Here is a 14,215-nt window from a genome sequence, read left to right as displayed (position 1 = left end):
GCACTGAGAATTGAAGATGCTCATGCTAGCAGTGAGGACACAGAACAGGCACTGCCCAAAGGCACAGACATAAATGTGCCCTGCTTGGTCCCTTCTGCCCCCTTCTCTGTTCTTCTGTGGTTCACTTTTGAGGCAACTGATTTAACCCATCCGCATGTGCCCATTGGCCCACCACACTGATTACACACACCAGCTGTGGCTTTGCTCCTCATTGAAGGGTTCCGGGTGTCGGTGCCCCCACAGAAAAGTTGACCCACAAGTACCAGCTTTTAAGTTTAAATTAGAGTTCTGTTTCCTTTTGAACATTTCCTGTTACGTTTTTAAAAAAAGCTACAACAAAATAACAGAAAAACAATGTTAGTTCAAGTGGTTTTAATCTTGGCGTAAATGACCAGTAATAGGAGATTATGATGATCACTTAATAATAAAGAGTGGTGATGAATTTCACAAAGGTCATTTATAAATGGTAAACCAAACTTCAGACTTTTACCACAAAATATGAAAATAATCCCTGGGACCCATGACAGGGTTATTAATTTTCCTTTTCCCTTTCTTTCACTCCATGAAAAGCTTGCCTATGGGACATCATCCTCTCCTTTTTGTTTTTTCATCAGGAAACATGCTAAATACCTTCCTTGGGATGAAATGAATCTTGTTTTATGTATCACCACACAGATACACCCAGGGCCACAGAGAACACTCAGAGTTCATGTAAACTAGATACTTATACATTTCAAATCTGGTATAAATGGCAACAGAAAGTGCATTAAGGAATGTGTTACTCTCCTTCCTAGTGGACTACTAATGTACTGTTGGATAAAATTACTACATGTAAAAACTATAAAGAACTATCTTCTTCGTGTTGGAAAAGGCCAAGTGATTTTGTGACATTTTGTCTCGGTGTGTATCTGCACGTGTGTGTGTGTGCATACTGCAAATATGACGATATGCTTACATTTGTTCTAGCTGGCGAATACATAGGTTTTTGATGTGTTACCCTTTACATTTTCTGAACTGTTCATTTCCCCCCTAAATTTCCAAAAATAATATGGAGAGAAGAAAAAATTAAGAAATATGCTGTGGAAGTGTAAGATTTTAAATGGTCACTTAAACTTTTAAAGTATGAATATTATTAAAGTTACTCAAACACTTATCAGGTCATTTTTTAAATCTTTTAACTTTGAAATAATAATAGGCTTTTAGAGCAAAGCTGATATTCTTCACTCAGCTTCCCTTAAGGTTAACAACTTACATAAGCTATAGTATGATTCTCGAAAGCCAGTAAATTAACCTCAGTACTCCTAACTAATTTATGGACCTTATTTGAATTTCACATTACTCCCCGCATGTCCTTTTCCTGTTCCAGGATCCAACCCAGGACACCACATTGCATTTAGCAATTGTGTGCTCAGGTCATTTTGACCAAGTATATAACCTCTTCTACTTCCTTCCATTCAACAGAATGCTTTTCTGCCTGATTTTTCCATTGGCCTCTTTCAAAAATCTGTGTTTATATTTTTAATTTCAGCCCTAACAAACTAATGGCAGATATTTAATTAAACTAAATGAGGTGTAACAACATTGAGAAGCAATTTCAGAAACAACTGGTATGATAAACAGAAATACTCTTGCTTGGTTTGCATACTGACATACTTTTCATTGAGTGTAAAAATTTAGTTCAAGGAACAAGTAGTTTCATGACCTTTAAAATACTCCTTCGGAAGACTAATAAATGCAAACCACTTGTTTTGGAGAATGTTTACAAAATGCTGCCAGCCCTACATCGTCAGTCTCTACTAGACATTTGGTAAGGCTCCTATTCTCTACATGCTGACTGCGCAAAATGCAATCTGAATCAGGGCTTCTGTATGTCATGAGCAAGAGTACTCAGTGATGACATGTGCTAGCAAAACACATCCAGGTATTTTTTTATACAGCTGGAAATAATCTAAGGCTACTAGAAAATCAGCAAGCATGGGTTAGATACATCTACAGGTCAATCTGCATAACAGTGAAGCATCTGGGTGCCTCGAAAAACAAGGAAGAAAACAATTTTTATAAGGATCTATGAAGAGATGATCCATAAAGAGATGACCATAAATAACCAGATGGCCAGAAAAAATTTTTCTAAGAATGGTTCATAAAGAGATTAGAACTCTTCTCATTTCTAGTTCCTTCAACTAATTATGTTAAAGTACATAAAAAATGGTATTTGGGTATTTTAACCATGAACAAAATAAACAAACCCTGCTCCCCCCCACAACAGAATATGTAAGTTGATCAGATTGTATTTAATTGCATTCTGCCTCTATATTTGTTACCTATTAATATAGTAAACTAACATATAGCATAAGATTAATATATGGAACAGAACATAACAAAGCTGTCAGAGAACTACATGTATGTTGAAAGGGATGCTGGTGCTCTTGAACAAATTTACTACAAAGTCTAGCCATCAAAATGAGAGCCCAACTGGGTGGTCCCCTTGCTAACATGTATCCCATCCCATCTGATGATTTGTCATGGGTGGGGTTTCCAATCCCCATGTACTCTCACCCAGTCCTCACTGATGAATAAAAGCCTCCCCCACAACCCCCACCGCTCTAACCCAAACCTCTTCTTTTGACCATAATAAAATGACAAGTAACAAGAACGGGACTTTTTTTTTTTTTTCTTTCACATAAATAAAGGGGGAATTACTCATCAAAGACAAAAATGTCTACAAGTTAGCTATTTTTACTTGGCCTTTGTCTGGGAGAGGTATTTTCTGAGAAATGTTTTAGAACTCAGATTCTAGAAACACTAAACTAAAAATACCAAAGGGTAATGGAGGATAAGTTTTGCCTCGTTCTTCCTCTCCAACTGCCACCATGCTCACTGTTTTCACAGTTGTGTCAGTTTATTAGAAAAATAAAACTTGATTGGACCATGTGGCCATGTTTTGCTTTTTGTTTTTTTTTTTAAGCTGACTGGCAGATCTGACCGTGCATACTGGAAAGTGTATGGCAACCTTCTTACGGAGGAAAGAACAACAGTAAATACACACTTCAAAAGCTTCTTAGAGGAATACAGTAGCTGGTTAATTTAATTACATGAGGAAACTGCTGTGAATCAATTTTTTTTTTTAAAGTAAGTTACATGGATGGAAGAATTGGTATAAACTTAAACAGTGTTGAAAGCAAAATGACTTGCTTAATAATTTACTACAGCCGCTTAGAAATTGGTCTTGATCTGCATAGTCCAGGTGTTTTAAGACTGGTAATAACAGACCAATCAAAAGCCAGGAGACGTGTTATAGTCCTCACTCCATCTCAGAATATCCCCGGGCAAATCACTTAATCTTTCACCTTAGCTCAAGGGGGGAGTTAGGACTAGTTCAGTGGGCCTCAACCCAGGGTTCTTTGACCTGAGAGAGTTCCACATAATAATGGTGGTTCATGAGGTATTTTCAATATTTCAAAGAGCCCCGGGGCACCTGGGTGGCTCAGTCGTTACGCGTCTGCCTTCGGCTCAGGTCATGATCCCAGGGTCCTGGGATCGAGCCCCGCGTCGGGCTCCCTGCTCAGCGGGAAGCCTGCTTCTCCCTCTCCCACCCCCCCTGCTTGTGTTCCCTCTCTCGCTGTCTCTTTCTCTGTCAAATAAATAAATAAAATCTTCAAAAAAAATATTTCAAAGAGCCCGAAAGAAATCATGAATCTATCTGAAACAGGCTCGGAGGTGCAGTAAACTTTTCTTTTTGGTTACAGTCATATCGAGTTGGTGTAGTTATGTTAGCTATCTCATCCTAAATGCAATGTGTTTGGATCATGAGACCTATGAGAGAAAAAGATAAAAAAGGGTTCTTGATAAAGAAAAGGATGATCTGTAAGATAACTTTCAACTTGAAAATTTAGTGATCTATGACTTCAGCATTCATGTGGTACTGGGAGAGGGAAGCGGGGGAAGATACAAAAAAGACCAATATTTATTGAGGAATTTAATAAATCTGTGCCAAGGAATGTGTAGGGTACTCTGAGTACATTATCTCACTTAATCCTTTCAACAGGCCTGTGAATTAAGTATTTTTTGCCTTCATTTTGGAAATGAGCTGTGTTGTAATTTTTACCACCATCAACTGCCAGTAAGCAGCAAGGCTAGGATTCGGATTCTGTCTGCCTCCTTCCAGCACCAGGTTGCTCTATAAAATCTACTGCTATTAGCTCTTAGTAATTTCATTTCTCCAGTTGGCAACAGGGTTGTGAATAAATGCTTTTTCCTGTCCCCAGCTGTCTTGCATGGCCTCGGTATGTTATGCCAACACAGCCTACAGGTCCAGAGGCCCAGTCAGAGAGTAATAGAACATCTAAGATATGTTCTCAGTCACTCATCACTGACGACGTTGCTTTGCCAGAAATTTTTCCTAGCAAATAGCCTACTCATGGCTTATGTGGATGAGAGGGCAATTTGCTGTGACCACAGGCAAAACTAAATGCCGTCACAAATTCAGTAGAGCAGGGGAGAGAGATTTACTCCTAATCTTCTCTTTTTCCACAGTCCCAGCACGGAGGGGCTACAACAATTCTTGTCCATTTCACCTAATACTAACCTATAAGGTGCTACCATTAAGATGCAGAGGAGAAGCTACTGAGATCTCCAGTACTTAATTACTAGGACTGGAAACTTCCTTCTCTAACAGCACTTTGCAGTGAGATATCTTTACGTCAACTGATAGCATTTTTGTTGTCTCAAAGGCCCTTTTTTCTCCTGCCCATGGAACATTGTTTTAAATAGGTATATGTGGGAAATTTTTATCAGTTGCCCTTCCCCCTTCCCAAATGTATCTAAAACTAGAGAAATCGTTCTTTATCATACCTTTGTTAAAACTAGGAGAAGAAATAAAAAGCATTTTTTTTTTCTATAGTACTTAAGATACACAAAGTCCACTGCAATGGGACACAATTCTAAAATATCTAACCTAAGGCCAACAGTTTTCTAGTAGTCTAGATTAAGTTTAGAATTTGGTAACTAAAAACAATAGGAAGAAACAGACCAATGTAGCTAGAGACAAGATTGAAGGTGGATATACTTGGAAGAGTATAATTGTACTGGATTTCTCATTAGAAGGGAGCGAGTCCTCTGAAGACTTCACATTCCCCAAGGGAACCATATTTACACAATTAACAATTCTTTTGTTAGAAAAAAAGCTTTCATTATTGCATGTGGACACATGTGGGCTGTGTAAAAAATATAAAAGATGTGTAACACACGGTAAACAGAAAGTAATGATCTTAAACAGGCCAAATCCTTGAACTCGTCATTAATAAATGTCTCTCCTGCATTCAGCTACCCGGGCTGCTGGGAGCCTGTTTTCTTCAAGTACTTCAAACACTGAAATCCAGGAACATTTATTATTTTAATCCATTACAGGCAGTGCTTGATTTAACTTTATTGGTTGTGGTGGTGGTAGTGGTTATAAGTGGGGGTACAGCAATGTTCTTTTACACATCATTTCAAAAGGGCTTAATTATATTTTATAGTTTGGGCCAGGAATTCTGCTTGTTTTTTGTCTAACAAGGTTCAAATGGAGTTCAGGTCGATGATGAATCAGAAGAAAAAGTCAGAGATGGTTATCTCTCGGAGATGAGCTCATCTCCCTCTACGAAAGGCTGGGCAGGTACACGATGTTCACTACACCAGAGCACATGACAGTGCTCGACATCCGAAGTTGGTTGCTTATTAGATGATTTTTAACACATTAGAAATTCAACGCAGCGGTTATCTTCTTCATTTCTAAAGTAACTATCCTATGTATTTTAAAGGTTTCCCATTGGAATCCAAAGCAGCTATAGTAACCACCTAGCACTAAAACAAAAAATGTATGTGAAGAATAATAATCACATAACAGACATTTTTTAAAAATGCACATAGCTTTTAAAACAGAAAAATTTAAGTATCCCAGATGAAAGATGGAGAAGACTGTATTAATATAATTTGGTTAAACAAAAGAGTAAGTAACCGTGTAAACGTGTCTGAACAGCATTTATCTCCCAGGGTTTTGTTTTGTTTTTTTTTTAAACATCAAACATTCTTAATCTGTTACCTCTCTTTCTAAGGGTGTGAAGAAAGATCTAAGATAATAGTAATAATGTTGCCTATTATTATCCAAAATTCCAGCTAATTATATATTACTGTATGTAACAATTACAACAAGGAGAATAAAATTTGCATGGTGGGATTTCTTCTCCACTGCATGCGATTTCTGACAAGAGGACAAGAGAATTACTCCCCAAGAGAGCATCTTATACATTTATGGTTTTTATTTCCCACAATATTAGAGAAATAATACAAAACATTATTTTGAAAAAAAGTAATGAGAATTTTACTTTTTTCTCCTTATTTCCCATTTAATTTTTAGAACTTTGTATTCTACTTCTTTTGAATGTCTCAACAGTCCATCAGTATATACAGAAAAATATCACAGTTGAAAAGAATCCGTAATCTATAGATAATTTAGGAGTAAAACAAGAGGGACACGCCAGTTCATCAGTAGCAACTTTGAACCTTGTTATAAAGTAATAAGAGGGAATCTGACCAGGATTAATAGTGGTACTCAGTTGTGAGGTGAGGGGTGTCAGGTTTCACGGACTCCAGGCCATCTGTTCTGCCTGCCTCCATTTTACTTCTGCAAAACTATAAACGCACCTCTACCTCAGGGACTATAGAAAGGCATTAGAATTCTTCTGCTTTTCATTATCACAAGATTCAGTAACTCATTTCATTGTCAAGATAATCCCCTTTTACTCTTTCTTTTGCGCTTGCGGGGTATGCCAAAATGACAAATAAAATCCCAGATGTTACAGACCCAATGAGGTCTCCACCTTTCCTTGAGTGTTGGGTTTAAGCTACTTGGGACATAGTGTCAAAAATGACAGGACCCTGATGCCCACACCCAATATTCATTAAGGTTTGTTAGTGATTTGTATAGCTGTCTACAAGCTGCTCTTCCATTTCAATCCTCGGTGGCAGCTTGAAAGTTAAGTTTGTCCTCTGGCTTTAACTGTCAAAGAATTCATTTCCTATTGTTCAGACATTGGAATGAGAAGCTGTTTCTTTCTAAAAGTAATCAAAGTCTTTGGGGTGTTGTAAATGGCTGGCTATTGCGACATATTATTTTAGGTAGTCATATCTAATTTAATGTTTTATTTCCCCTTAGGCTTACTTGCATTTCTGCCGCATCCAACAGCTATGACAACGCCTTAAGAGATTTTCCTCAGGAGATCCAGTTAACTATGGAATGAAAAGCTGGAGCTCCACTTTGGATCAATTAATGACCAGGTTTCACTTTTCAGTACATGAAAAGGAACTTTAGGTTCTTTACATTTTATGGGTCTTGAATTCGGTGAACACGAGAAGAGGCATTCCTCTATGTGAAAAATAATGTGGCTATGCTGTCTTTCTCTCTATTTTTGTTTATACACACAGATAAGTGCATCTGGATGACAGAGGCCGGGGTAGTGAAAGTTATTTAAACGACAGCTCTTTGACCAGAGGAGTTCAACTCACTGTTTTCTGCCATGGAAGACAAGTCCCCTAAGTGCCTATGGATAGAGGATCCTTGCAACTTTTCCCCAAATTCTGACTAAAATGTGAACCAAGATGGCCTCACTTAGGCTCTTCTCCCAACCCTTTGTGCCACTGGACTTGTTCATATCCCATTTCCCTTTTCCTTTTCTACATGGAGTCCGCTAATCTAAGTGTCCCTGAGCAAGAGCGAGGCAGCCTAAAGAATGGCCATTTCACAGCCTGAATCGTGTACCCTCATTTGCCAAAATTTAAGGAGTGCCGCCCTAATAGAGCCATAATTTACTCTGACAAGGGGAGCTAAAGTCTGCAGCTCACTCCCCACCCTGCTTATGGAAAATGCTACACTGCGTTCACAATTTATAGCTACATACTTATGGTTTCTCCAAAACGACATACTTCAAACGACAAAAAAAAAGATTGTATTATGTGTGTAGGTGGGGGGAAGGGCGTTGTTTTTAAAAAGAACACACTATAGAATGGGATGGATTTAATAGAGAGCAAAAGAAATACTATCAGCCTTAAAATGTTTCAGAAAATAAGATAGAATCTCTAAATGAGATTCATTTTGTTATTTTTTTTTCAGTACTGTATGCCAACTGAAAAAAAATCTAAGCATTACGTCTACTAAAATCAGAACTTCAGAGCCATTTTACCAAAGACATATGGGAGAACATAAGTATTCTAGCAGAAATACGAGTTAGGTTATTATAAGTCACTGTTACATTAGCATCTGCAGAGTAGAAGTAGGAAAAAAATCAAGTCCCTTGAAACTCTCATAGTTTAGGGTCACAGGATAGTACAGAAGGCTAAGAAGAACTTGCGGATTTCTTTTCTTTTTTAAATTGAAAATATTTAACCATTTCATTTTGTTTCAAATGATGAGAACGTTTCAGTGAATAATTTGTACATATTTTGTTGCAAAAACCAGTAAACGAATAGGAAAACGTCCTAGATTTAAGTGTATTGTCAATGTCTTGGGAAGAATATTAACTTTCCCCTTTCATGCTTTTATTATTCCTTTTCCCCATACTCTTCCCATAAGCTTATGACAGTTTAGATGATAAAAAATACAATCCTTAGACGAACTCAAATATTTTTTGTACCTTTCAGAAGTGAGGAAACATGCCTACAACACATTCCCCATGTGTTTCTCTAAATTTTACTTAGAACATAAGATTCCTCTGGCATTACAAATCTATTTCAGCTCCTAAATTAAAACTCATCTGGAAAGGACTGTTTTACCCTGTTTATATAACATTGTCACATAAAGAGTGTTAAAAAAAATATTTCACTAAAAATAGCTTGCGTAAGTTAGGGATTAGAGTAGTTTCTGCTGCTATAATTGTTCCTTTGTAGTTTTTTCCATGATGTTTTTGCAGTGTTTTTGACTGTGTTTATTAAAGTCAGCACATCAAAAAGGATCAAAGAGAAAGTGAGTGAGAACCAAAGAAACCCCAAGTGTGTTGTCTCATTGGGGAGTTATGCAGATTTGCATAAACAAGTGCAAATTGTTGAGGTTTTAATGAAAATTTTCTACAATTATTTTCTCTTAAGTCATTCTATACAATAACATCTGTACAGCAGATGGCCATACTGTACCAAGGCAATGCTCCTTTTTCTCTCTCTGTTTAATAGTACATCTGAGATGACTACTTTTGTCACTGTGCTCAATTTGGTTCAGCAAATAATTTGAAAAGTGCAGCTGCTGCAGATGGTCACAATAGTTACATAAACTGTAAAATCAAAGACACAGTTAGGTATTCCTGTATTAGATTCAAACTATAAAAACCTGACATTAACTCTGTTGAGCTCAAAGATATACTATAAAAAAGTTTAGTTCAATGCAGAACGATGTCACTTGCATAATAAGAAAAGAAATATAACTACTGGTAGGAGGGTTTTTTTGGGTGGGGGGTGGTGAGGGATACTTTTTACCACTCATCAAAAATATACCTTGCATGTATATTTGAGTGTATTTCATCCAGGTTGCAAAGCATGACTTTTTAAGATATTCAACTATATAATGAAATTAATGTTCAAAGCTTAAAAACTGGCTTTTAAAAAGTTTTGCTCAGCTATACATTAATTTTTGAAAAATATGTAATAATCTCTCAATTATAATTTCCCAGAAATCAGCCATCAGCAATAACTAGAACTTAACACAATCTTATTTTATTTGATTATAATTAGTGATTATTTTGCTAACGTTATCTTCTTAAACTGAGCATGCTGTTGCATGAAGGAGAAATGTAGAGAACAGATTTGGCATTCGTTATATGTTCTCATAATAAAATTGTTCCTATTAAATAGCTAACTTCAATTTGATTTGATTTGTTGACACAAGTAACTACTTGAGAACGTTTGTTGGACGCTACACATTAGACTTGTATAAAGAATGTCTTTGTAGGAGCTACAGTTTCTATTTCTGTGTTTAGCTAGATTGAAGGGCATAACTGTAAAAGAGATAGGGGTATGTAGTTTTTCCAGTATGAAGGGGGAAAAAAAAAACAAGTTACAAAAGCAGAATGAGTCCACTATCTTGTGGAGCTCAGTGAGGGGATTTTAACGACATTATAGAGATGTTTACTGAGGACAGATACTATTAAAAGTGGGTAAAATATGAGTAGCAAACGAATAAAACAAGACAGAAAAGGACCTGGAATTGAGGACAGTCCATTTAAATTCTTTCCCTCTGTTTGCGTCCTAACCTTTCCCTGCTGTGATGAAGGTACGACTGGAAAGGCGTGGGAACCGGCCAGTGTCGTCTGGGTTGCAATCTATTTGTGGATAAATCAGACACTGTAGCCTCCAGTGCTTCACAGTCTTTCATGTCCCACGGACCTTACATTTTTCATTTCGAACTTTTAAGACAATAAAAAAAATACAGTGCTTTTAGCTGGCTTGGTCACAAATATTTCTGGTGAGAAAGAAATAAATCATCTACTTTTTGGCCTAAAACTCATACTTCTCAACCATAAAACTTTTCCTTTATCTCTTAAACTACTGTGCCCAAACTGACTATATGGAACTAAGTTCCAGGGAGTCTCCAGCTGCTACTTACCTACTTTTTAGTAAGCAACTAAGTTGCATAGAGTTTCAGGATTTACTTTATCCCCTACACTATCCCTCTAGCCCCAATTCTTTCCTGCAAATTAAAGTGGAAAAAAATGTTTCCGTTTTGCTACTTTTACTTTTTTTTTTTTTTTAAAGATTTTTATTTATTTATTTGAGACAGAGAGAATGAGAGAGAGAGAGCACATGAGAGGGGGGAGGGTCAGAGGAAGAAGCAGGCTCCCTGCCGAGCAGGGAGCCCGATGCGGGACTCGATCCCGGGACTCCAGGATCATGACCTGAGCCGAAGGCAGTCGCTTAACCAACTGAGCCACCCAGGCGCCCTACTTTTACTTTTCAAAGTATAATTTCTGGCACTGTGCCCTGAACTCCTGCAGTAGCAGGTTCTGTGCTTGAAAACTGTTACTTCCCACCTGTACCTTGCCTTTTCTCTTCCCCTCTTCCCATTCCTTCTGCCTACTTTTTTCCAGTGTGAAAAAGCACATTAACACTTCAGTCATGGTAACAAAAGAAAAATGTGGACGTCATTGCCGGTTAATTTCTCACCTCTCCACCCATCAATGCCATCCAGTTTGCAGGGTCCTCACCACCCTTTGCGAGGCTAGGTCCTGAAGCGTAGCTTTCGTCTGCCAGGTACTGCTGGCTTGGTCAGTGGCACTGTCCTTGCCAAGTTGAACCTTGGTTTTTGCTACACTTTGTGTAGCATACTTGCCACCTGAACAATTTCTCTCTTTTTAAATAAATTGTTACCAGTGACTTAATACAGTGCATCAGAATCATCTGTAGAGCTTTTGGAACACAGATTTCTGGGCTCCATGCCCAGAGTTGTTGATTCAGTAGGCCGGGGGAGGGTCTGAACACTGGCATTTCTAACCAGTTCCTAGGTGATGCTGATGCTGTTGGTTCTGAGACCACGCTTCGAGAAGCACTGCACTAAGGGTTCACAAAACTTGATACTCCACGGTTCCACTACACTATTTTAGGTAAAAAGGAATTTAGAAGTGGATGATTTTACAGACATTTGTAGGAACATGCCCGAAGAGATGGATACCGACAGTTTCATTTAGGGTGTTAAAATATTTAGGTTCAAAGGATTTGTTATAAAATTACCTCTTAAAATAAGGTCACAAATCAGAAATGTCCCCATCTGTAATGGTCCTTATAACTTTTAACCTCTACATAATATGAATCTTCAAAATTATGCATTTTCAGAGGCAAACAAATCATATTATTATCTCCCTCTCCCCCTTTCTGTGACTTACCAGGTACTTTTTGTGCTGCTTTGACATTAAGGCTTCCACTGAGGGTTGATAAAGATGCTAATAGGCACGGTTTACTAGGATGGGGGACAGTTTCCATGGAGACCACAATCTGAGTAGTATGGACAGAAATTTTTTGAAAGCAAGAAACAGTTCTCCACATGTTTTCTTGAAATGGAATCTTCTGTGCTCCATCACCGTGAACCTTAGGTTTCGACAACTTTCCACGGTAACATTTTGAGGCTGGAAACTCATCCTTATTCAGCGTGGTATCTGATGGGGCTGAAGTCTCTTTGCTGTGTGCGCTTCTTATCTTCTTTAATAAATTGTTTATCTGATCCAACTTGGTAAAACTCAGGTTTGCTTTCAAAGGCTTTGATATGTCCAAGTTGATGTCTGCTATAGAATTGAAAAAGATAAGAAAAGTACTGAAGCTCTGTCATTGAATATAAGCCCTTACTTCCCTGTTGAGCTCCTATTTAAGTCTCCCTACACTTGTACGGTGGACTCATTAGGATGCCAGGTGTTACAATTCTTTTACTCATCACCTAACTGATCTTTCCATGTAGTAACTTGAAGGAACACTTTCCCTGGACTACTTACGTGCCTACCTTCCTGTCTCAATCCATGTGACTGTTCTGACAGAGTGAAGGCCATGTATGGACATCTATTTCAGCCCTCCCACTCTGAGACAAACTTAAGCAGCTCTTTTAGTTTGTTACTGGAACTGGCATTCTTTCTTCCAGGTAAAAGGACTTCCCCTAGTATCTAGCACAATGTTTGACACAAATACTGGTGTCAATAAATATCTGTCCAACTGACTAACTGAAGTAGCCTGCCCTACTCCATTCTCTGATCAACTATATGCAGAGAAGGTTTGTTTCCCCTTTGTGCCCTACATTCCGCATTCGAAAACATTTAAACACCCCATCCAATGTAACATATGTACACGGAGATCTCTTAAAACCCCCAGTCCATTTTATATGTACCATATACCAGATGTTGTCCTTATTTGCTACTTAGCACCTGACATTAAAACTGGCCAGCTTTAATTTTCTGTTTTTGCCTTCTTACTTCTGTTTTCATTATCAGTAAGACCCAAGACTATAAGCGTTGTGAAGGCACAGCATGTCATACATCTTTATATCCAGTGCTTGGCACACTGTGTCTCGCCTATGTTTGAGCATAACTGAACCTAACAAGTGTTCTTTTCACTGGAGACTGAGTATATACTACAAGACACAATCCCAGATGAAGCCAATGGCAAGGTTATTAAGCAGATAAAGTTAGTGTCTATACCTTTCTTCATAAGGAGGAGAACCTTACAGTTTTCTCCTGGCCACCCACGTTCCCTCGGGGTGCCACCCTTTTTAAAGATTTTATTTATTTATTTGACAGAGAGAGACACAGCGAGAGAGGGAACACAAGCAGGGGGAGTGGGAGAGGGAGAAGCAGGCTTCCCGCCGAGCAGGGAGCCTGATGCGGGGCTCGATCTCAGGACCCCAGGATCATGACCCGAGCCGAAGGCAGATGCTTAACCACTGAGCCACCCAGGTGCCCTGGTGCCACCCTTTTTAAGTGTGCCTTCCCATGTGTTTCTTTAATCGGGCCTAGCAAAACTCTGAGAGTCCTACTTCTAGCTAGTTGTCTGCCAGAAAGGATCAGACATCTGAGTCACCCTTTGCAATACCAAAATGCTCCCTGCTCCCCATATTTTTTTTAAACAGAAAAAACACCCTAACTTAAAGGAATTATTTTTTTAACTTCCTATTGATAGGTTAACTCACCCACCATACAATTTACTTACTTAAAGTGAACAATTCAATGGTTTTTAGTAAACTCACAAGACTGTGCAATTTTTGCCTCTATTTCCAGAACATTTTCATCACCACACCCCAAATAATCCCAGACCATTTAGCAGTCCCTCCCCACCCATTCCCTACCTCTAGCCTCAGGCAACTACTATTTTAATTTCTGTCTCTATAGATTTGCCTATTCTGGACATTTCATATAAACAGAATTACATAATATCTTGCCTTATGTGTCTGGTTTCTTTCAGTTAGCGCAGCAAAAGTTTTAAGGTTCATTCCTATTGAAACATGTATCATTAATACTTTATTCCTTTTTTTTTTTTTAAAGATTTTATTTATTTATTCATGAGAGATAGAGGGAGGCAGAGGCAGAGGGAGAAGCAGGCTCCCCGCGGAGGAGGGAGCCCGACGCGGGACTCGATCCCAGGACCCTGGGATCATTACCTGAGCTGAAGGCAGACGCTTAACCGACTGAGCCACCCAGGCGTCCCAATACTTTATTCCTTTTTG

General features: G+C 38.4%; 1 protein-coding gene across 2 annotated transcripts in view; it reads right to left on the bottom strand.

Moving 5' to 3' along the window:
- VPS13B (vacuolar protein sorting 13 homolog B) overlaps positions 1–14,215 on the bottom strand; it is a 762,353-nt gene that overhangs the window by 154,168 nt on the left and 593,970 nt on the right. For both annotated transcript variants that reach the window (XM_021688693.1, XM_021688692.1), the window contains one exon: positions 11,898–12,293. In XM_021688693.1, the coding sequence (XP_021544368.1) occupies positions 11,898–12,293 (396 nt within the window). The remainder of the gene's footprint in view (positions 1–11,897; positions 12,294–14,215) is intronic.

Source organism: Neomonachus schauinslandi, chromosome 4 (genome assembly GCF_002201575.2).
Source record: "Neomonachus schauinslandi chromosome 4, ASM220157v2, whole genome shotgun sequence".
Lineage (NCBI taxonomy): Eukaryota > Metazoa > Chordata > Mammalia > Carnivora > Phocidae > Neomonachus > Neomonachus schauinslandi.
The sequence above is the reverse complement of the archived record's forward strand: the minus strand, read 5'-3'. Positions and strand labels throughout refer to the sequence as shown.